The sequence below is a fragment of the Pempheris klunzingeri genome, chromosome 3 (assembly GCF_042242105.1).
Source record: "Pempheris klunzingeri isolate RE-2024b chromosome 3, fPemKlu1.hap1, whole genome shotgun sequence".
NCBI classification, from domain to species: Eukaryota; Metazoa; Chordata; class Actinopteri; order Acropomatiformes; family Pempheridae; genus Pempheris; species Pempheris klunzingeri.
Window position 1 is genome coordinate 9,249,583 of NC_092014.1, and position 25,598 is coordinate 9,275,180.

Here is a 25,598-nt window from a genome sequence, read left to right on the forward strand (position 1 = left end):
TTTTCCTTCCCTCCACACTCTCTTCTTTATGTTTGAAATTCACTTTTCTGCAAATTCCCACTCCGTTTTCACCCCAAATAAAACATCAAGTCTCATAATGATTATATTTCAAAAGCTTTTCACTCTGTAGGAACGGGATGAAGACACAGGAATGTATTGAGTTAGTGTTACTTCTAGACGTCCACATTTGTGAAACTCAGGGACATTTGTGGCACTCATTCCCTCGTGGCTCGAGGTAAACTGCTGTAGGCTTTGATCTAAACTGAGTCACGGTGTGCGACTATGTTTTAGGGCTGAAGGACACTGCGTCATGGGAGGCAGAGGACAGCTGGCACACAGCCAGTACTGGAAATGAGAAATGAAAACATCCATCTGGATTTTCACTCAAACACACCTACATCCAGTCAAAATCGACACGGTCACACTGATGTATACATCATCCCAGACTGATAGACGCTGATGCATAATGCATGCAGACACAAACACCACCACCGGTAACACAACCTCAATCTCAAGTGATATTACAGCAGCTCCGAGGTCTCAAAAATGAGTCTGACCCACCCTGATTAGCGCCGTTGTCCAATGCGTCATATTCCCAAATTTAGGAGAGATAAATGCACATAAACAAATTACTGTTAAAGCACTAGAAAACGTGGAAGACATGGAGCACTGACTGAGGAGTAGAAGAGGAAATGGAAACAGAAGGAAGACAAGGAGGAGAGAGGCAGCAAGAGGAGTTTTAAATACTCTGGAGACACAGACAGGTAGGCTGAAGAAAAAGGGAAAGGGAAGGCAGATAGAGCAACATGGCACGCTTTCTGACAGACAGTCCAAAGCAGAGTGAGAGGCAGGCAAGGTGGATGTCTCTATGATTCAGCAGTATTCTGGCAGGGGGAAGATGATGATGAAGGGCCCCGGGTGCGGGTCGGTGGTGGGGGTGATAGTGGGGGAATATTTTGCCCATCTCATTAGCTCTGCCTCATTTCATTATGTAATCATCGCGTCTGTGGTTGCTTCGGGGAGCTGGTGGACATATGTGTCCCAATGAAACCACAGCTCCAACCTCTGGTATTTTCAAAGTGGACAAAGTGTGTGTGTTTATACTTTTAAATAGTGCAACAGCCCACTTACTGGAGGTCTGTGTGCTGGTGGACTGATGGTAATTATGTAACTAAGGCCAAAGCACCGGGTCTGGAGGCCATTTGGTGTGTTAATTACACAGATGTAGTCTAAGAATTAACATGCGTGAGGCTCCGATGTTAATGGATCAGGGAGGTTAAGGTGGATTAGTGCGTTTTCCTCTGTAAAAGATTAACATCTATTTTTAATCCTCTTTCGGAAAGTTATTTTGGAAGTCGCTTTTAGTCAGATGGACCAGTGCAGGTCAATATAAAGACGCAGGGTTACGTTACACTACACGGCTCACTGTAACATTACTGGATGCAGCGTGACTCCATTTTTCGCCAGTCACCTTATTCTCAGACTCTGTGGAAAACTCTGGGCCTTCTCACTGACACAATAGATGAGTCATGAGAAAATTAGACATAGCGCTAGATTGCACATGGGTAAAACACATTCCCCCAATTATAAATTGAAACTACAAATGCTTATTATAACTCAGTCAACAAAACTTGGCCATAAAAGTAGCTATAGTGCTTCCCTTCATTTTTTAATTTTGGTCCAAAGAAATATTTCAGAAAACAAATGTCTTACTGACTAATATGTTTGCTGAAACTATATGAAATCAGTGCCTATATATTTTTTTTTTGATTATCAAAAAACAAGCTTTGATAACACTTTAATCTGTTACATTTTAAATTATCATTTATCACATTTATTTTATGGCAAGAATACATAATACAGTGAAGACCAAAAAAAAAATCTTTATTTGTTTAACATTGATCAAGAGGATACCCAAAGGTATAAAAAAAGAAAAGAAGTCAAGGCCCTTTACAAACGTCATAAATCAATGTTTTAAATTATTGCGATTGAAAACACAGTCTGCTGAACCAAAGCTCTCAGACAAATTAAAGTGTCTTATTGAACAGCTGAGGGATGATTTGTAACGGGACATGTGTACATGCTAAAAACCAATCCAAATGAAATCCCAAAACATATCCATCAATTAACAGAGACTTATAAAACGTACTTGGCAGTCATAACTCTTTGAATAATTAGACTATATACATTAAGCAGATGTTAAACTTTCAAATACTGCATTTTGTGGTCTTACTGACAATAAAACTTTGATTTCTAATCACTTATTCCATTAAAGTTGAAGATAATGATGAACTAAAATTTCAACTTTATGGGAGTGTCTCATTTCTCTGCTCAGAGGACAGTGAGCAACGTTAAAAATAAGCTTTAAAAACAAACAACAGATCAGTTGACAGGAAAAACACTTGGTTTCGATCATTACATGTTTAAATTTTCTGTCTGATGCTAGTGTTTAACACGAGAGGTTCACCAGACATCAAAGAGGCATTTCACTGTGTTTCTGTGAAGGAGTGCACCGAGAACAAAACAGTACAAAGTGTATTTAAAATTAAAAAGTCATGCAATTAATGTGCCAATTAAATAAAATAAAATTATAACAGTGATGTGCCTCATTCTGAATATCCAAATATTCTTTAAATGACAAAAAAAAAAAAAAAAATGCTGCATTTTAAAAGGTAAAGCAGTAACACACCAATTTCTTGTCATACATACCCGTACATACATTTACACTGGGTGTTCTGGTGGTGAAGGCACGGCAGGTATGGTATCTCTAATCTTTTAAAAGCTGAAAACAAACTGCATCATTGTCAACAAGATCTAAAGCTGCTGGATTTGGTGCAAAACGTCTCAACAAAAACTGATAACAGTGATTTGAGTTCTGACATTCCTTGATCCCTTACAGTTTGTGAGGATCATTCTTTGACTTGGGGGCTCATGGATACCATGTATAAAGGGTGGCGGGAGAGAGCAACACTCATTTTCTGGTGCTGCTGCAAACTTTCCTGGATGTTTAGAGGCTACAGCATCTTTGTATACAGCTGAATATTTTAAGTGCAAACCCATTTTGTAATAACAATGCTGCGATTAATGTGGGTTTCTTGACCACAGTGAATGAAGAATCATGCTTGCACATGCGTCACAAAAGCCTTCTTGCCAGCCAAAAATGCATATACTTGTGTATCAAGAATAGCCCATCTGTAATAACATATTGCCACTTGCTTGAGATAATTCAGGGATTTGGATAAACAAGGCTCTACTGTGAATGTCAGAGTTGAGGCACATGCATCTCCACATATTTTTCCTGGTGGAGGTGATAACTTGTCCATAAATATTTCCATTTGGGGGGCTACAGCATCTCCACATAGTTTTCAGGGATGAGGCCCCTTTTTCCCTCCAGCTCGCCCTCTAGCCAGCCTGGCTCTCTCGAGTGGGTCACTGCAAGAGAGGACACAGCGTCACCAGGGGGATAACACCGCGGGGCGGTGGGGGGGCAGATAGAGGACACAGAGCCTCCACAGAGTGAGTATACGGTATGTGGATGTGTCAGTGTGAGCGGAGCACAGGTCTGAGGAGGGTACAGTAATGATGCAGTTTAGCTGAACTCCACTGTGGCTCATTTTTTAATCTCTACTGTACATCTCAATTCTGTTTTTGGATCCAATTTCTCTTAAATTTCATCATGAACTGACTATCAGCGGCAAAAAGGAGTTCTCAAAAACCGTTTAGCATGACAGATGTGTCAGAGCTCGAAACATTTTTGTGGCATTCCTTCTCAAAATCCTCCCCGGATTCTTGATTTGTCTACAACGTGGGCCAATTTAAAATTTTGAGCGCCTTTGCCAGTCAGCAATTCCATGGGTAGACTGTCAGTGAGAATTTCTAAAGCTGAAGTTGAGATATAAACTAATTAAATCCTTAATTTTTTTCCCTGTAACGTGTCTCAGCCTGCCTCGGGACACAAAGAAATGTGTTTTCTTGCAGTCTTGGGTGTCTATTAAAAACAGGATGGACAAGAAACCTAAAAGCTTTATCTTTCATACAAGTGTAAACAAAACAGTTGACCCGCCACCAAAATTCAAAGAACAGGATTTAAACCTGCTTTTACTACCAAATTGACTGACACACCTTCTAATGCAACGGCTGCCACAAGACAGCAACTCATTATTAATGTTTTCTGATGTGTTAAAGATGTTTTTACATCAGTTTAAATAGTCCCCATTACAATAACACTTAAATACAGTAGAATCAGACTTATTCTAATAATAATAAGTATATTAGCAAACTTCCAATTCTGTACCTTGCATAAATAAATAAATAAACAAACTGATGCATGTCCTCAGATGTAAGGACACATTTTATCTACATTCACTGCACTTTCTCTAATAAGAACAGCTAAAAAGTATTTCACTTTACACTCTTACTCTTCTGTACCTGCATTTCAAAACCTGTTTTTTTTTTCCTAGTGCACTCATTAACACTAAAGGAACCTCATTTGTTCAATATATACTCAACTAAGTATGCAAGGTATAGGCCATACAGTGCCCTCCATAATGTTCAAGACAGAGAAACAATTTATGTTATTTTGACTTAAAATTTGTATGTGCTTTCAGTGCAGACTTCTTTAATCTAAGGGTATTAACAGCAATATTGGGTGAACAATGCAGTAAAACCATTTTTATGCACAGACCCCACATTTCAGAGTACCAAAAGTAAGTGGACAAATTCACAAAATATTTGATAAAATAGTCATATTTAATTCTTAATTGCAGCTCCTTTGCAGTCAATGACTGCACCCAAGTCTGGCATCCATAGACATCAACAGACAAGCGGTTTCCACTCTGGTCAATGTCTGCCAGGCGTCTACTGCAGCGATCTTCTCTTCCTGCTTATTTTGGGGGCTTTTTGCCTTCAATTGTGCCTTCAGCAAGGGAAATGCATGCTCTGTTGGATTCAGGTCAGGTGACTGCCTTGGCCCCTCAAGAAATTTTGGGTCTTGAAAAAGTCTTTGGTGGCTTTGGCAGTATGTTTGGATCATTGTCCTGCTGCAGTTTGAAGCGCTGCCCAATTAGATCTGAGGCACTGGGCTGAATGTGAGCAGATAGGATTGCTCGTGCAGCTCAGAAATCATCCTGCTGCTTGCTACTGTCCATGAAACAGCTTTTGAGTCAATTGTCCAATTAATTTTGGTCCCTTGAGAAAGACGGGGCTACAAATTAAAGAGCTATAATTCCTAAACCCTTCCTCCAGTTTGGTTGTGAATACCCTTCAATTAAAGCTGAGGATCTGAACTTATTAAAGAACTGTAACTTGAATATGGTGTGGTAAAAAGCTAAATAACATAATGTGTGCCTCTGTCCCAACACTTTGGTGGGCACTGTATTGTTTTATGACAGAATTGAACTAAACCAAACAACTCTTTTAATCAGATCCTTAAATCTACACAGTCAAGTAATAACAGATTACACCTTTAAAAAAAAACAATAAGGGAGACAGAGTTGCGCATTTAACACATGTTGATTTTTTTCTTTAGTCCAACTGTATGTACAGTGGTTTGCTCAAGTATTCAGACCTCTTGACCTTTTGCACATTTGTTATGCACATAGCTCTGACTGAAAGAAAAAATAAATAAAACTGCATTTGGAAATAACTGAATAGTGCAGCAAAATATGCAAAATGTCAAGGGTCCTCAAGATACTGTAGATGTTCAGCTAATGAGAACCTCAGCATACATTTATATAACATGTCAATCACTTTATTTGAAGCCATATTAAGTGTTGAAGGACAGACAGAATAAAAGCAAAGCTATATTAAAACTCCCCTAACTTTGTGTCAAGGTAACTGGAGATTTAAGCTGAGATCCAAAAGAAACACACATTTTCATTAGGTTATACTTTTACTAAACAAAATGGTTAAGTCAAAATGAAATTTCAGAATAAGAGAGTGGGCTCTAGGACATAATTTAATTTAGTTTATAGACATGTGATATTTAATTCATTTTGTGTTTTTTATTATTATTATGCTAATATGAGTTCATATTTATGGATTGGATTTGGATTTAATCTTGCTATTGTAGGCATTTATCCTGACATGAACTCTTTGGACCGACAATGAAACATTGATGGCTTTAATGTGCAGGCATCAAAACAGGAAATATTGTAGATACAGTATATAGAAATATGATTAGGGCGAGGTTTCAGTTGTCTAATCCATATTTATTAATGGCAGTTGTCAGAGTTTGACGTTTAGATCATAACTTTAGATCATTATATCTTTGATGGGAGATGGTTTACTGAAGTCTGCAGGACAGCAGAGGCTAACAATGTCAAGAAAGATGTAATGTCACCTTTTAAGAAGAAAGAAAAGAACTTGGATAACATGACATCTGACCATAGCATCCAATAAACTGCAATGCACTATGGGATCTTATTAAAGACATCACCAGATATTTTCCGGTAAAGACTAAAGTATATCTTTAGTGTTTGTGTCTCACAAAAGAGAGTTTTGACAAAAAATAGGAACTACAAAATCCTCATTTCCTCTGAGAGTGATTAAAGCACAGTCGAGCCTCTTTCAGGCGCACTGAAGAGCAAATCTGTGTTTCCTGCACCCCCTCTCCCCTTTCTCCCTCTCCTCGTCTCATCTCTCTGTTTGATTCAAGATCAGATTGGGTGTTCGGTTTTCCTCTAAATCCAATATGCCAAGGCTGGTTCTGAGTGAGCGACTGGTGTAGGCGATAACACTTACCGGCGTTGAATATTGCACCGACCTGGAAGGAGAGCTCAGAGTCGTGCTCAGCCTCACATGGGTACACTGCCTTGGCTTTCCTGCTGGTGACACTGAAAAATGAAGGCAATCAGTGAGCTGGCGGAGCTTTGGGGAGGATTACCGCACAGTTCAATCTGGGCCCGGGGCCTGCTTGTTCATTCACTCACTAGCCTGAAACAGCAGAAATGGGCCAGGCTGGAAAATAAGCAAAAGTACCAAGAGAGGAGCTGGGCCACTACACACTCTTGTCTTGCCCTATCTCCAGTCTAGACAGACTAGCGTGTGAGTCAAAACACACCCACATGCATCCTGTGTGCATGCACTAACACAATGAGATGCAGTGCTGTTTGAAGCAGGTTTTGTAAAGCCGAAAAGGCAGGCACACATCAGGTCCGCACAGCAGACAACCATCTATGGTGAGATAATTAAAAAGTGGCGGGGGGATTCTAAAGTAGGTTTGCACACAAACAGAGGTAGAATAGAAATCTCTCTCCACTGTGCTCCAGCTTTTAAATTCACATTTGTGAGCTTAGAAGCCGCATTTTAAATCAGTTTGATGTAAAAGAGCACCGTCAAAGAAACCATATTCATGGCTCTGCAAAGGTTAGTAGAAAGCCCTATTTATGCTATTGCGTTCCCAAAAACATAAAGCCTTTCCACAGAAAGGTTGTTTTGCCCACCATTGCAAACCGTTATCTCGAATGCCAGCAACATTACCATGTAGAAGTTGTGCCTTCAACACACGATGCCCTGATAAATATTTCATATTCTTTCTGCAGAGCAGCAACAATGTAGGATGAGAGAGGAAAAAGAAGATATACAAACTGGAAAAAAAGTTTGTGGTCACAGAGTTGTCAATGTTGTATTGTAATGTTCAGCAGAGTTCTTGAATTCGGAATTTTGGAAGAATGCACTCCACATTTGGAAAAATGAGGATTTGTATTTATATGAAAATAACATTAATGGATTGCCCATAGAATGACCGGGCTGTTTGCAGTTTCCTTGGTAACATCTGAAAGCAATGAAAATGAATTCATCATTTAGTATCAGGGAAGCATAGCAATAGATCACTATAATGGGCAGACTGTCTCCAGTCCCATCCAGTTTGCTCAGATACCTGTGTGTGTATCTGGGGTTTGACAGAAAGGGGAGAAGGTTGCTGTCCCTGCTATAGCCAATACTTGTATTGCATTAAGATCCCTCAAAGGCAAACTAAATTAAGGGCGGGTGACTTTATGAGAAAGTCAAGGAAAATATTCATGCGCAGGCCTGGTAGTAGATGTTAGACGAGTGAAGGAGTTGGCGCTTCTGTTGAGTGAACATGCGAGATAAGACGAGCAACCCAAGCAATGGAGCAATTGAGTGAAAAGTGGGAGAATGAAAGAATCTCAGAGTGTGACATTGAATCAATGTGTGAGTGTCAAAACAACTTAATGAAACAGATATAAAGTCAGAAAAAAGTAGTCAACTGCAATTAGAAAATCCAGTTGGGGGGAAAGAAGAGACAAAGTATCCAAAGAGAGAGAGCTCTGTCTTACCTCTCATCTGGCTTTTCTTTTTCAGAAACAGCTGTGGTGGCAGCAGGTTGACTCTCTTCTGGAGTGGACCAGGAGGCGCCTGCTGTGGGATCCCTGCAGATAAAAGAAAACACACCTTAGACCCGACAGATCCTATATTGTTGTCTTTTGTCTGAAAACATGGTATACTGGTCCTGAAGACCATTGGGTTTTTCCACGATTGCCACAATGACTTTCAGATAGAAAAATGAAGAAGGAAAGAAAGTTACATAGACAGCAGCAAGAATGTGGCCTTATGTTAAAAACTGTTTCAGCAAAGATTTTACAGAGAATAGAAAAGTATTGGTAGCAAATAGTAAGTGGTGGAAACACAGCAACAGGCAAGGTAAACTGAGAAAACTGTTGTTATATGGAGACACGGTGAGAATACATTTTGTGTCACCTCTGAAACTTTCATGTCATGACTTGTCTGTTGAAGTCATAAGCGTTGATGAAATTTTAATATGCAGCATCGAAATTATAAAGCATGATTACTATGATGAAATTAGCTTTTTTCAATTTGAGTAATACATCACACATCACACTTGACAAAGAAAAAATTAAATTCTATTTCATTCTACTGTATAGCAACTACATACGCGGGGGGACTTGCAGTCTCACTGTGTGCAGGCTGTATGTTTATCCCAAAATCAAAGACTATAGGCTTCCAAAACTAAATTATCTATTCCACTCCATCTGCCAAAAAGCCTCTTCAAATGGACTGACTCTTTACGATAGTCCTTATTAACCTAAAAGTAAGAACTGACAGCAGCTTTAATATCTCAAGGTCTGAAATTTAAAGTCATACAAAGACATTTACTTGACCTTCACAACTCCATAGCTCAGGCCCACTTGTGACATTATTAAGATAGAATTAAAGGTGCATTTGGTAAGATAAAAAGGAGCCTCCTCCTCCTCCTCCTCCTCCTCCTCCTCCTCCTCCTCCTCCTCCTCCTCCTCCTCCCCCCCCCTCCTCCTCCTCCCCCTCCTCCTCCTCCGCAAATATAACTGCATAAACTCGACACACAAACAATGGAGAAATAACATGTTTTACATTTACTGTTACCTCGCTAGAATTTAGATAGATACTTGCCCGTCATTTCATTACCTGCATATTTAAAACTTTACAAAATGTTTCTCAACGTAATGTTAGCTAGCACATTAGCTAGTACAGCGATATAGATGGTAAGCGTGTACATTAGCAGCTCATTTACATTTGTCACTTTACAAGATGAATGTTAGTAAAGTTCCTGAAAATGTGTGCTGAAGACTAACTGAGTGAGAGCACGTGTGGGAGAGGGAGGCTGTGCAGCGTGTGCACGAGCGGTGATTGACACCATGTTAGAAAGGCCTCCTGGCTCTGATTGGTTGTTTGCGTTCAGGTGTCGTACATTCTTGCAAATTCCATAAGGAGCACAAGGAGGAGCCAAAGGAACGTGATGTTTTCACAGATTACTTGTCTCCTGTACTACAGTCAGGAAATAGTGACAGTTTCAACTAGTATGACAAAAACCTATTTTTTATAAAAGTTATCTACTGCACCTTTAACAGACTAAAATTTGACCTGGACTGATTCTCAACTCCAACCCATCATCTTGTCTAAAGTAAACAGGTTAGACTAATAACAAATCCTAAAAGTCTAAAAGCATCTGGATTGACTGCATCTTTCATTCAGAATCCTCTCCCCCCTCTCAGTTTTACAGATGCAAACAGTCATGAATTAAACATAATGTTTGAATTCCAGAGGAGCATTCATACATGGGCCAGTTGTCTGCTTGTTTGCTTGTCTGTTTAGAGAACAGTCAAAAGTAAACCTTCAAACCCATGTGCAACCACCGCTAAGAGTGACATCAAAGACCACAATAATGATGAGCAAAAGAGAAAGGAGTATCCCGTCACTATTATCAATGCATGTTACAATGACAGCACTCTCCAATATCATCAACAAAATACTAAATGAGGGAATGACTTTTGGAAAAATGGTGTTCCATTTTCCGGAGATTTGTGGAATCATTGCCAAGGTATACTGAAGCTGTTCTAGAGGCTTATGGTGGGCTGCTGTATGTTGATTTTTCCTTGAATTAATGACTATACATATACATGCAATGCTGACAGTAATATATTTAACTTGTAAACATATAAGTGAAACAATTACACTTCAGTGCTTTGACCACAAGCTTTATCTGTTTCTGTAGTAGCTGTGCTTTACACTGGCTGGTCAATGAGTCCATGGCCGACCAACAGGTTGGAGGTAGGGGTCCTACTAAAGGCAGAGAGGAGCAGAGGAGAGCAGGAGTCTAAGCCAGGCAACCCTCTGTGTTCCATGCCTGCCCCAGGGCCAGTGCTAATACAGTACATAATGAGCAAATTGCTCCTAGCTGCCGCTCCCATAGAGACGTTAATAAAGGCAATTAGAGGGAGCAGCTGGGGAGGGGATGGAGGTTGAGAGGATGTTGTGAATAGTGGTTAAGTTGACTGGTTGAAGAGACAGAGGGAGACGGCCTTAAGGGTAAACATGGTAGGGGATCTTATGTGGACATAGGTGGAGATGAACACACTGTACTGAGCTCCCCTCTGCATCGCTTCTTCTCTCCGTTTCTTCCCCTGCCTCCCTCTCAGTGCGCTTGTCCATCCCCAGCACTGGCTATTCTGTTTGCGCCAGGCTTGACTGTGGGTGATTTATAGCTCTGCAGCAGTGTGGGGCCACTGTGGTGCTCAGCTGCTCCACATCAGCATGGGGGATAGTGCGCTGCAGTGCAGCAAATCCACTCATTAACCTGGGCCCAGGCACAACCACTGTCTGCCTGGGTCACAGCCAAGAGAAGGAAGAGCAGAGGAGCACCAACACTTCACCCACCTGCAGGTGAACCCCCTCAGATACACACAAAACCCTTAACACTACACAATACAAAATTAAAGAGAAAATGCGAGTACACACACATATTTAAGAAAAGTTAAAATATCTAACTGCTTATTGCAGTCAGAGGAGGATTATACAGATCTGTGAAGATCTTTAACAAAAAACAGATATCTAAATAATTAAAGAATAAACAGTTAGGGAAAATCAGTGAATGTCACACGGCTGCCCTAGAAACTTGTTAAATGTACCAGAGGTAAATGGATTCATCCCAAAATTGCTTTCACAATTATAGCTAAGCCAAACCGAGAGAAATCGTTTGCCATTTCTCTTCAACAAAAATAGCATCAAGCTTTGAATTGCTCATCCGTTGTTTTTACCCATCACAGGCCTAGCTAAGCTTCTTCTGTAAACATGATTAAATACAGTAAATGGGGACTTGTGTGAAAATGCACTGTATGAGCCTCACAAGGCCCCCCCGATGTTGGTAATATTAGTACGTTTCTAAGAATACTAAGGTTAAAGTTGTAAGGAATTTTTACATACATACACATCATAGTGTGGATTATATCAGTACACATTTTATCATGAGTAACAAGAAAAAGTAACAAAGAAAAAATTGAAAAATTGAATTCCAAAGTGACTCGAGATCTTTTGGTTATTTTGGTTTATTATTATATTACTATTATTATTAACAGGGGTTATCACATTATCACATGTGGCCAGGTTAGTAGCAAGTAGAAATTCATCAACTGAAGTGGACTGCTGCTTCTCATTACAGCAGGAATTTCACCCCGCAGCATCCAGGCCTAGTTGATCCTGGGGTGTAGCTAACATAGGGATGAGTTGAGCTATCAACTGTCTTTCTTCCAAAGGAAGAAGGGCAGTGGTGGGATTTAGTGGTGTTTCTAGCAGAAAGTGGGATCAAACCTACAGCCAAGCTGCCCGCCCAGCCACCGCTAGTTTGGGTGGGCAGGAAATAAGCTCTGATCCACCATTTTATGATCCACAGCTGTCTGCCAGTGAGAGGAATAGAGGGCTGGAGGTAGGGCAGAAGAACGAAAAGGAAGGGGCCAAATAATGTAACCTCATTGGGCAGGACTTGGGGCAACAGTACCACTGGGCGAAGCTGTGACTGAATTTCGGGAGAAGAGGAGAAATGAGGCAAGACATCGAAAATGACGGAGATGATAAATCATGCCACAGTCCACAGAGTTATTGCATGATATAGTGAGTCAGGATGCATTTGTGTATGACCAGGCAAAATTTGCTGCAGCTATCCTGCAGGAAACCGACTAATATATGCTGTTTTCCAGGTGCACTTTTGAGCACACCAGAGTGCAGATAATACATTTCTGTGAGTGGCTGGAAGTAAACTAGCAATTGCCATCCCTACTGTTCTTTTTGGCTAGGACTGAGGCTGAATCCCTGGGTTCCAGGCCAGAGCAGTGCTGTGCTAACAGGTCTCCACCATCTCACATGCTAAGATTTATGAGTGAACAAAGCCAGGGCGACACCCTGTGACATATGGCGCAAGTCTTCATAAAGGGACAGGGGCTGCGGCTATAAGGGTAAACAAGATGAATATCTCCCCAATGTCAATACGATTTACACGGCCAACGCTCGGCCACCTGTCTCCCTAACAAATAAGAGCTGAGATTTACGACCTCCTCCTGGTTGCTCCTTCCGTCCTCCAACATGATGCCACATATGTGGGAAAGCACAAAAAAAAAGTCTGCAGGAAAAAAAAGCAGTTGGTTATATAAGTAATATGGAGCCTTGTCTGTCTAATCCAGCAACTTAGAGAAGACACTTGATACGAACATGCCTACACACACACACACACACACACACAGGTGGGCACAAACCCACAGAGGTCAAAGTGAGAGAGGAATCACATTGTCCTCTGTCAAGTTGTGAGGTGGATTTGTTTTTATTTTATAACTCTTTTCAGCTGATGGAGAGGGAGAAGGGGACAGTGAATGAGAAAAAGTCTTTTTCAAGGTGAATCTGTAGACATGACACAGCAGAGAGTCTAACATCTGCAGCATAACCCAATAATTCATCTCTCACATCAGCATTCAAGACAAGTCACGGGCTGGAAACAACAAAAAAGGACCAAGGACTTAGTAGAGAGAGTAAGGACAGAAAGGAAAAGCCAAAGAGAGGCAAAGCATCAAACTATTGAAGCATTTTTCATCTAGTACTAGTATAAGACACAGAAAGTACTGAGGATAAAACTAAAAAATAACTTCACAATAGATTAATTTATTGTTTCATTTTTAAATAACTCTTTACTTTTATATGTAAAATGATTTATGTAGCATACGTAGAATAATGACTATTGCCATCACAGGTTACCAAAAATGATTAACACAAAAATTGAAATGCTTATTGTCGATTCACAGAGTTCAAAAATCAAACCTTATGTGTGTGGAAAATGAGTGGAAAAGATGGAAATGTGCTACAACCACAAAATGCAGTAAAGTGTATGAGCTACTGTGAAGCTACATGGGAGTAAAAAATCAGTACATCTAAGTATAAATAAGTAAAATTACACAATATTACACAAATAAAAGAACTCTTACTAAGACAAGAATTGGCTTTGACTTGAACGGTTACCCCAAAAATGAAAACTCAACTGTAAAACGTCCAAACATTCCCTCTAATAACACTAATAAGTACTACTAGTACTAACAATACTTTCAACATTCCTAATGCTTCTTGTCACCCCAGAATGAGAATCACATAAAAGTTAATAATCCCCACAATGAAAAATGGCTTCACGTTATACTTGTGCTTGTCTGTGTAGTGAAAGTGCTCTTGCTTGAAGTCACAGATGTGTAGCTTCGTTCCAAACCTGTGAATATCCGCCCACATCTATGATATGTTCAGCGGCTCATAAGGTGAATGAATGAAGTGAAACGAAATGGTAACTCGGTTTGATAATCAGGTTAACAACTGTGTTTTGGAAGCAGAGACCAGTAAATTACTGGCAGTTAAACATGCTCTAATCAAACACAAGTGACAGATTACCTGTGAATATAGTATAATTGATGAGATACACCAGTGAAGACAGTTACAATTACAACATGTCATTTTCATCAATTCCAATTGCAATCTACATCCAGTTTACACAGTCCAACATTTTAATGTAAACCATGAGGACTCATTTAGGACTTTGTTCACTGTGGATCTACTTTCTTCACCACCAGTACCAGCATTTTCAGTAGTGCGCAGTCACATATCGATTTGGGACTAATGCATAATGAACCACTCACTTGGAGTTGCTGCCTGAGCTGAGGCTGGTGCTTAGTGGGACATGGCCACTCTTTTCTGGGGGCATCTCTGAGGCTGAGGCTGACGATGACTGGGACGATACAGACTCATTGCTGCCCATTGATGTCTCATCTGTAGCCAGGCTGGAGCTATCTCCCACTGCTGACACTTGGATGAAAAAACAGTGTTTGTTTTAATTAATTACATCTTTTCTTGAATCTTATTCAACTGTAAAAGATTCAGCCTATTCCAGCTTACTGGTGATAGCTTGCCTGATAACACAGCTGAATAATTTATCAATACATAAGGCAATGCTGCTTCAACAGGGGACTTTATAAATCAAACTGCTGTCAAAACAGGCGAGACTTACAACCAAGTTTGTATTGTTCATAATAATACACTCGTAGTCATAGACAGGAACCTGAACAACACAAGGGACATCCAAGCTCTTTTATTTCAATTTTGCTGTCAAGTAAAGATCCTGCTTTTGGGAGATTGGAGAGGCAACTGTTAATGTAATGGTAAAGTAGTTTGTTTAGAGCGATTCCTCTCTTTTTCCCAGCAAAAACATATCAAAACACTTAAACTAAAAGCCCATATTTGATTAAGACTGAAGTGAATTGGTGCTAGGCTTATAGCCTAATTATTACCAAATGTAACAGGCATATTTGTGCAGTCTGTTTATTTAATTTTTCTTTTGGATTTACCTTGATGGAATGAAACCCATTAATTTTAAGGTTCTGCACATACACACAGGTGTTTCCAGTTATGAGTATGTAAGTAAGTAGACCTCTGCTCAGGTTGAATATGGGTGGAGCGATGCTGGGAAGGTCACTGAACTTCACGAATCATCAAACAAATCAGCAGTTCCCTGGCTTTAAGGAGCTTTATAGTGAGTTTCAGCTCATTGGTTAGCTGTTTGGCCCACAGCTTTACTGTTTTTACAAGAAGACTCGCATGCATACATAAACACTCTTCTATCTTTCCCACTTCATTGCCCTTAAATTTGTTTCTACCCACTGAATGCTGAGCCAACTTACTTTAAAACCATTATGTGGGACTCATATGAAAGACACAAAAGGTTAAAAAAGGATTATGCCTTTCATCCCTGATATTAAAATACCCCATGATAAAAGCTGGCGTGAGGGAGGTAAAGAGAGGCAATCTGGTAAGCAGATTTAGATTCCTTTTGTATTGTGAAGGGGAAGGGATTTGACTGGCCCCGGATCAGGAATTGAAGGAGTTAGATTGTTTGGGTCACCAGGTCAGGTGATCAGCTCACCTGATGCACAGGAGAGGGCCCCTATCGCTGTCTCCTGTTCCAGCAAATATCAGAGAAACCTGAAGTGAACTGTTAAGCATTAAGTAAATAAGAGCTCGCAAATTATGACAAAAAGAAGGCGATCGTGTCATCTTTAGTGACCGCTCTGAACCACAGCGCTCACTACAGATGACACTTCTTTTTGTAATACTAACCAGTGAGTGAATGAATCAGGGGTAAATCCTCTCAGTTGCCAATTTATTGGGTACACCTAACTAAAACTACAGTAACGCAGTCTAATTCTGTATTTTCTTATGTTTACACAGTTCCTTTAATATATACAGGTGCACATGTGTACGTCTCTTACCATTCTGAATGTCTAGGGCTTGAGGATTGTAGACAGCCAGAGGCCGATTCTGTCGACTCAGCTTCTTGGACTGTCTTGTGGGAGCAGAGAATACTGGGGCAGCAGGTGAAAGAGGGCATGACTCGGGAGCATCTGCAAAGATCTGAATACACAATGTGAATAAGTCTACCAAAACTAAAAGCACAGTGCAGATACTCAGAGTGTTGAACAGCAGAGGCATGTCCTCAACTGGCCTCACTTAGTGAACGGGTTTTGAAAGGCTTTATATAGTGGTAGATGAATGGAGAGGGCCATTTGCAGCCACAGCATGTGCTCCTAGAGAAAGCTGAGCAGCTCATTGATTGGACCCTAAAAACTGCATGTGAGAAGATTTTGTTTGTGCCAAAATAAACAAGAGCAGCTCCACATGTAACGCAATCACATCCCGTCCAGAAATCTGCGTCTGAGTTAAGGTGACATTTATCCTCAGAGAAATTGACCCTCTCTCTCTGAAAGGCTGGAGAGTAAAATAAACAGGGTTTTGACTCGAGGAGGGCTGGCCAACTGGCGCAGCCTGTTTACACCGGGCCGTGTTTACATATAAACTTTAGATGTAGAGTTAAAAGAGAATAGGGCTGCAGAGGAGAGGAAGTCTCAGCAGAGCCTCAGACAGGATCACAGACGGGGAGACGAGGGAGGTAGGGAAGGGAGGAGAGAGAGAACGTGGCAGAAAAAGTGAGACAGAGTGTGAACAGGAGAGGCAGACACAGAGGAGGGGGCATGAGAGAGAAAGTTTGCAGGAGAAAGGCAGATAGAAAAAGTGAGAAATCTGATATGGCTGAGAGTTTCTGCTGCCTCCCTGCCTCCCTGCCTCCCTCTCGCCTCTCTCTGCAGATGGAGGTGAATGTAAAACAGAGTCTACTGTTGGTATCTGGGGGTATCAACAGTCTAGAGTGGGACTAAGCTGTGAGGGAAGTTAACGCCTGTCTGTCTGTCTGCTCAACTTTTCCCCTGCTCTAACACGCTGTACTTTCTAAAATGCTCCTGCTGCATCCTAACACTACATCCTTTATCACCTGGACGGTGTTGGGTACCTTTGGGTAGTCTCAGAGACTAGCAGTATATGCTGTGCTGTTGGTGTTGTTTTAACACATTTGTATACCCCGTTGGTTTTCACCAGGCCTCTGTATTCTCTCACACCCCATTTTAGATTTGTGAGCTTGGGTGGATATATTAGTCACAACGCACATAATTTTCCATTTAATGAAGTTGAAGGAAAAAAAAAAAAAAAAAAAAAATCACTAAAAGCTCCTGGTTTCATCTGATTCTACGCAGAGTGCAGTGCTGCTCAAAACAGATTAGAAAACTAATCTCAAACCTTTTTTCTCCTTTGACACGGACAATTATCCCTTTGAGGATTGACACTGATTAATAACATTCTGGGGAGATTACATGATCCCATGAACTACAGGTTATGAAACAACTCATAACCAAAATAAATGCATTTAGGCAGGCAAAGGACCTTCCAAATATAATGAAATGTATGAGATAATCTACAGAATAATCAACCAACTGAAAATGAAGAGACTAATCCTGGTATGAGCACTTGGGGCTCCCCCTATTGGCCAGATTTGAAAAATAAAAAAAATGCATATTAAACTGCTGTCTAACACCTCTGTACATTAATAACTGGGTGAAGGCTATACTGTCCCAAGGGTTTAAGTTGGTACACATCTCATTATCTGAGAACTTTATTTCTGCTCATTATTTTGTAGAGCGAGCAATAAATTCAATGTCCATATATCCAAAAGAGACCACAAAGTACCCAATATTTAATATGATGCATTTTCATTGTTCAAAGAAGCTGACTTTAACGTGGCATAGGCAAGATTTATATGTGAACAAGTTTAAATGGCTTCAACAAACAGAACTTGGGGAAGAGAAGAGCATCACATCCACCCTAATTGAGGCTCATACTCATACATGGTGTCGGGTACAGTACAGTATGTGCAACTCTCTGCCAACAGAAACTGCCAAATTGAAACGCAAGAGCAAAATACAAAACTGCAAAACAATAGTAAGAAAGTGTTCAGTGCCAAGACAAACATGGGATCTTTTGCTTCGCTTGCACATTTATTATCCATCAGAATCAAGTAATTACACGTCACCCAGCTTGGTAAACACAAAAGGTGCCGTGTGCAGTTTACTAATGTCATGTCAGATTCAGATTTCATTTTCATTTCATTTCATTTGTACATTTTGCTGCCTAGCTTTTAGTATATATGGCTCTGGATGGTAAGTGGTAACCCAATTATACACAAAATAATGCACTGACAGTAGCTGTAACTACAGTCAGTCATTGATTTGATGAATGAAAAACATTTTGGTTGAGGATATAACATACTTACACTACTCACAAAAAGTTAGGGATATTCGACTTTCAGGTGAAATATATGGAAAATGTAAAAAGTGAATGCTACAATGATATTATATCATGAAAGTAGGGCATTTAAGTAGAAGCATGCAATGGTAATTTTATTCATCTTAAACAATATATTGAAAGAAAATCTAACAACAGTGGTGGGTATACCATAACAAAAAATGTTCAGTGTCTCAATAAATTGGGACGTGGCCAAAGGACGTCCACTCCTCTCCTTTCTGTGACCCTCTAAGCTCAGTGAACACCTCCGTCTGAGGACTTCCTGTTTGAAGCCTCGCAATGGCGAGGTGCTGCTGATCAACTGTTAGGTGTCGTCTTGGTCTCATGATGTCAGAATGAGAACAGCATGATGAGGAGGACTGTTTAAATACCAATTCTAACTGAAGCAGGAAATGTATTGGTCGATTCATGGATCAAACCTGTTGTGAATGTTGCTGTTAAGCTTCTTGTTAGAGAACAGCAACTTGTGCAAAAAGGACTGAAACACTGAACAGTTGGACATGTGCATTCAAAGGTTTAGAGAAGGTCACATTAAGGTCACCTGGAAAGGTTAGAATGCATTTTAGGGTCATCCTGAAATTTCACCTGAAAGCTGAATATCCCTAACTTTTTGTGAGTAGTGTATATACACTAATTACTTCTACAGGACTATATAGAGCTACAGGTAGACAGGCGGTATTCAGTTTCAAGTGTAATTTATCAACACTGCACTGCATGTCTGTGTCTTGTGTGTCACCTTTTCATGGTGTTCAATGAGGATCTCCACCACAATATTCTGGAACTTAAGATCCATGATGGCAGCGACAGTCTCCTCCTGAGGTCTCATTAATGTGGGACCAAACACCACGCCCAGGTTGGCCACGGTCATCAGATTCTGTTTACTGTGAGCCGCCACACTGAGGAAGATAACAACTTACGTTATACACATTTTATTCCACTTATTAGATCAACTTCGCTGATGTGATTTTTTTTTGCACTAAAGTGAGACACAAAAGCCTTTGATTCGATCAAATTCCTGATGTTCTGGTTAAGATTTAACAAGGAGCCACTGAACTCTTGTAATGTACTGTACTGTACTGTAACTGTATGTATTACTATTTCAGGCAAAGAAAATGAATCCAAAAATTGTGCAAATGTCAACTACGGCTTGGTTACTGCCTGAAAAACACACTTGACATACAGTACAGGTTTTCCACATGCAAGCTGTAGGGAAGTGGTAAGTCACCAGATCTTGAAGCAAGTCAAGTGGACAATTGAATTAGGAGATGACAGCCTAAACAACAGCCACACTTATCAAATATAAAGGAATTTGCTATGTAAAAATTGCTCTTCTGCTCTATTTCCTTAAAAGTTAATGTTTCATTTACAAAATTGCAATAGCTTTTATGATGTTAACAGAGATGTGATCTTTGTTTTCGACAATGCAGCCCACCTCAGCCAAAAAGCACTGCAGGAAACCCTCTAGCATGCATTGTTTTTTTATTTTTTATTTTAATGCTTGATTTCACAATAAGCAAGCATATCAAACATTCAAAATGATTCAATAAATACAATGAGATACTGCTATCTTGATGGATAACTTTGAGCCGTCTCTTCATCTTTTTCTTTCTGTGTATTACTTCCTAGTATTTTGCAATGAGAACAGAATTAAAGCTACACACATGGCACTGATAAGGCTTTCATTATCAAGCAACAACAACAAATACGTCTGGCAGTGTCTATTCTGATAGTTTCAACAACATGGTAATGACATTTGGCATGGAATAATGATACATCTTATTAAATGTCTTTAAGATCAGTTTTGAACACCTTCAGTAGATTAAACTTTATCTTTGGAGGTAAAAAAAAAAAGAAGAAAAAAACCTTTATTTGAAGAAAAAGTTATACGAACAGGTGAAGAGATTTCACACGCAAAATTTGATGATATGCAGTGCATCTGCAGAGAGACAGTTTAAATAGCTTCAAAGGATGCCTTTGAAGACAAAAACATTGGTGACAACTCACATTTATAACATCTCTGAAACCATTTCAGATAGCAGTGTGAAATTCTGGCTTTGCTTCCTTCCCCTGCAGGACATGCACACACGCCAACTTCAGAAAAATATTCGAGTCTCTCCAGTCTGGAGAATTTCACGCTGGATAATCCAAATTCAATTTCAATAGCGCTGCCTTTTTACCAGAGCCTGATTCTGCAGCGGGTTTCTATGAAATAAGATCCACCAGACTTTCACTGCCTCAGGGAAGAGGGATTATTTACTTATCTTCAATTTGCTCATATTTAGTTTATAAAAAGCTTGCTGAGGTAAAACCTTGTAATGTTAGCTAACATTATTTCTTAAATCTTTCTTCCTATCTAATCTCACAAATGGAGTGATGCACAATAGTGGTCCATCCAGGGGTATACAGAGTAGTCTCAAGAGAGGGCTTAATTTGAGAGGTCCATTTCATTTCACTCTTCAGCATTGCACAACGCATGCTGAACAGGTACGGCTGGCTACACAATTCTTCTTTAACAACTTTAAATGTGTATAAAAATGCCCTAAGAAAAGGCCAAAAAATGTTAAGATGCTAGCAGCATCAATTTTCTTACCCAGCAGTCACTGAGTAGACAGAGAAGAGATGTGACAGCAGGGAAGGGGGAGTGAAGAGAGTGGGAGTGAGGGAGAGAGAGAGAAAAAGCATGTGGAGTGAGAATGAGGAGACAGACAGGAAGAGCAGAAAGAGAGAACTGAGAGAGAGAGGGGGTGGAGATTGGGTGAACTATGACCAAGGAACTATGAGCACTCCACTCACTTGGCCAGATGCTTCATAAGCAGCCCGAGGACTTGTCGATTCCTCTCCGGTAGTTTGTGGACCAGGCAGTGGACGGCTTGGATGCGAGACTCTGGACTACCGCCCTCTGTTGAGACGCACAGGGAGCCATGCACACGCATTAAACTACAAGGATTTCTCAGCGCTACTCAGGTGGCAAAGAGCCAGCGCAGCTGCGATTGAATACTGTACAGCATTAGCAAACAGTAAACTTAAAGAGATAATGATACACTACATATGCTGTTGACTTTTGCAGTGCAAAATCTGGAGTTTAAGATACAGTAACACCAAAAAAGTAATTTAGTGGAAGGATTGAACCCTCTATCACCACAGAAGTCCTTAAAACTATTTGGATCCATTCTGTAAAATCAAAAGTTAGTGGACCTTTAAGGACACAATAATCAGAGGCTATTGCCCTCAGGTATAAGGGTTAGAGGATGATACCTTCCAGTTTAACTAAGTGGAGAAGAGGTGTGATAGTGATATATAGTCTGAAGCCTCCCAGAATTTGGCAGCAGGGACCACTATGCTGGCGAAGGAGATAGCTTTACGTTACTGTCGCTACCGTATAAAAGGGTTGTGTTAAACCCCCCAAGATCATCTCTTAAACATTTCCTCACACATGGGCATCTGACCGCCCACACATACACATACACAGCCACACAAAATATCATTACTATGGGAACGACAAGGATTTAAACATGGAAAAAGCTTCTTATGGATGCTGTCATCCATCAAAAAAAATATTCATTGCTAATCCATTTTTTCCCCCTCGTTATGAGGGCATTGCAAGCGCCTGATAAAAATGTCAACCTGATCCAATTATAGCACTTGTTGTAATAAGATTCAAGTTTGGCTTGCTTTAAAAACATTTCATACATAAATGATGCTATGTGGGCGAAAAGAAACGTGTCTTTTTGCTGCTCAAGGTCACTCACTGGACCATTTGGGGGCACGCAAATTACAGCATATTTATCACTTTGACCCTTTTAGCTTTGGCCCTGAGTGGCTTATTTGGTCACAATTTTTTAGTAGCAAGTTAAAACAGACAGAAATGAGAAATACAAAAACAGTGTTGTAAAACAGTTTGAAGTATGGTAGTAAGATGAAAGGTTTTTTGGTCCACCTGAATAGAGCAACAGTATTCACTGGATGTTAACAACAAATATATTAACATTTCTCATCAAATAACAGGACAAGAGTGTCCTCAGATGGTGGGATTTACTAACACACATTAGTGAGCACACAGAGGACATGAAGGTACAGCAAAATGCCTTTTTAGAGACCCATTGTCATTGTGTTTAAAAGTCTAAAGATGAGGACAGTTGTGGATATATCCTAATTAGCATTCAAGACACAAACAGACCAATGGTCTTTAGACTATTAATGTTTTACTTAAGAGTATCACCTGCTTAAAATTGGTAAATAGTTTACAAAAAGTTAGTAAAAAGCAATTTAGCTGTTTTTCACTTGACTGCATGTTTTCAATAACCCACTGAGGAAGAACAAACCAATAGACTCCAGCGCCTGAACTGATGAAATGTCCTTTTCATTGTGATACAGCTAAAGTATACACTGTTTGCTTATTGTCCAGACTCAGATTAACTGGCGGTTTGTGAAGTGGTCAAACTTACTTGCGGGGCTAATAAACTCCTTGTAAAGTCCATAGGTCATCAACGGCTCAGGAAGGCTCCTTCAAAGAGATAGCGGGAGAAAGAGAGAGATGGGTGGGGTTGGGTGGGGTGGGGGGAGGGTTGGATGGGGAAGTGAGAGTTGAAATGAGCGAGGGGGGACAGAAATAGCCTGCACACTGTTTTATAGGGTCTGCACACAGCAATGATTAATGTGGCCAGGCCAGGGGATGGAATTAGATGGTGCACACATTGAGATAACCAAGTTCATCTGAAGGTACTTTCACACTGCAGCTGGCCTGTGGCCAAAGGTACTTAGCCTCAGAGGAAACTGAGGAGATTGACCCTGCTTTATTCCAGCAGGCCAGACACAGGCAGTGCAACACTCAGCATGGTTTAATATAGCATAACAATATGGATATGCCATGTTGGCTTAAACAGTGTTTGAGAAGGACTAAATGTTGCAGTAAGTATTGCCTGTTTAAACACAGCAAGTAAGTAAAGCTTCACTTTGGGAGCTGAAACAAGACTGAGTTGCAGCAAAATTAACATGCAAATTAAAGAGCAGATAAATCAAAACAGGTGATTATTCACCGCATTGTTTTGATAGTGCATGACAATATTGATGCATGACAGACCTAAAACTTGTTTGATTACATATGCATCAGCTTCTTGCAAGTGTTTTTCTGTGCTTATTAGGAAAACAGGCAATTCCAAACTCAAAAAATACATCTGTGCTTTCATTTAAATAAGCAGAGCCAACTCAATTTATTGTTAAGTGCACATGTTGACAAAAACAAATTGCCATTTAAATGAAACTGCTTCAGCTTCTTGTAACCAAATCCCATTTTTAATCTTTGAACTTCACCCACACTATCTCTTCCTCAACCTGGAAGGAGTTGGTGAAAGTAGAATAGGCATACAGTAAGCAATGTGACCTCACAAAAGGAGTTAATTACACCAAGGCACTTTGCATAATTAACTCTGTAGCCATTTTAAACAACAAATTATAAAACTTGCAACTCAAAATGTGTTCAGGGGTCACATTACTCAAAAAGTAGAATCAAAATGTGGAGTTCAAAACTAGTTCTGTTGTGAGTGACAGTAAGAGTCAATCTATGTCAATCTATCTGATCACAACAGAGGTTTAAGAAATGATTAGCAAAATCATCAGTGTTTAAAGATGGTTTTAGGGCAGCATTTTAGACAGCCGAAGGTGGTGTATTGCTTGTTTTATTTAGCCAACAGTCCAAGTTCAGTTTACAATCATATATGACAAAGAAACTAATCAAATCATCACATTTGAGACAGTGAATATTGGTGTTTTCACTTGAAAAATAACTAAAACTATTAAGTGATTATCAAGTTAGTGGCTGATTCGTTTTCTGTCAATGGACTAATCGACTAATTGCTGCAGCTCTAGATGGTTTATATTTGTTCAAGCGCCTGTGTGTGTTTCATCCCACTGATCCTTACCTCAGATAAAGCTTCAGTGCACTCGTTATTGTCTTAATGTCCCAATCCTCGCTGGTAGACAGATCCACTTCGTTGCTCTTCTCATCTGAATGAATCACAATCATGAAACATTCTCACTAAAAAAACAAAAACTCATTGACTGGGGTGACAAAACAAAGCACCGCCAGACTATTTTGCGTTAAGCTGTTATAGACTGTGTGTGATTTTGTGGGCTGCCTAGAAAGTCTAAATATGCAATATAAATATGTGACTTGTAATTAGCCATATGAGGATAAAAGCAGCGCTACTAGCCTTGGGGGTCGAGTCTAGCCCCAGTGGATGTGGAAGGAAGTTACAGCTTCTGCAGAGGCCTGCTGGTTCTATACTCATTACAAGTTTAATTAATCCCTTACTACTTCATTGGCTCCACGGGGACTCCGGGGCTGTGTTGTGCTGAAAATTCAGGGGGATTTAGTCACACCTTAAGTAACCTCTGATGAGTTACAGAAGATGTGTCAGTGAAGTGTTGTGAGTCAGACACATGTACTGTACAGGGCTCAGGTCACACATGCTTTAGCATCGTGAGTGACGGGGGAGTCTGTGTTGCTAAGAAAAAATAAATAAATATATATATATGTGTGTGTGTGTGTGTGTGTGTGTGTGTGTGTGTGTACATATATTTTTGGTTTTATCCAAACTGTCTCTCATTTCACAAAATTGCCTTTTACATATCAACTTCTGAAAGCAAATGTTTTAGTGGAGTGTTTGTAGCCAAATCTGTGCCTCTGTAAGTGTGTACGAGTTGACAGCGATGGGGTCTGCATAGGCTCTGTAGTCTGCTCTAACACAATCAGCCATGGACTTAGGTCAAGGATGCAAAAAACAAATTTTGGCAGTGGCAGTTGAGGTGGTATGAAACTGCTAAGCACAAAGCAGCAGCAAGTTCAAAAGGTGTAATCTTTTTACCGTAGTTATCTACATTGAGCATATTGGTTAGTTAACGCAGTGTGTGGTGACTAAAGTGTAGTAACTATAGGTGGCTGTAACAAACTTTTAAAGATGAGAAAATGGAGGATGGATGTAAAGGGAAGAGAGAGTAAGCAAATGTGCCAGCTTTTTGTCACTGGTTGCTTCCTGTAGATTCAAGTTATGACCAGTTCAAGTATTTTTCCCCTCTTTCTTTTCTCTTTTTAATCATCT

At 40.1% G+C, this 25,598-nt stretch overlaps 1 protein-coding gene across 1 annotated transcript in view; it reads right to left on the reverse strand.

Moving 5' to 3' along the window:
* Positions 1-1,865: 1,865 nt before the first annotated feature.
* Positions 1,866-25,598, reverse strand: part of arhgap10 (Rho GTPase activating protein 10) — a 46,322-nt gene continuing 22,589 nt past the window's right edge. Inside the window, exons 15-23 of the mRNA XM_070856588.1 lie at positions 24,420-24,504; positions 22,947-23,005; positions 21,295-21,400; positions 19,238-19,397; positions 16,083-16,224; positions 14,457-14,622; positions 8,301-8,393; positions 6,742-6,833; positions 1,866-3,432 (exon numbers count right to left, since the gene is read on the reverse strand). Of these exons, the coding sequence (XP_070712689.1) occupies positions 3,344-3,432; positions 6,742-6,833; positions 8,301-8,393; positions 14,457-14,622; positions 16,083-16,224; positions 19,238-19,397; positions 21,295-21,400; positions 22,947-23,005; positions 24,420-24,504 (992 nt within the window). The 3' untranslated portion in view covers positions 1,866-3,343. The remainder of the gene's footprint in view (positions 3,433-6,741; positions 6,834-8,300; positions 8,394-14,456; positions 14,623-16,082; positions 16,225-19,237; positions 19,398-21,294; positions 21,401-22,946; positions 23,006-24,419; positions 24,505-25,598) is intronic.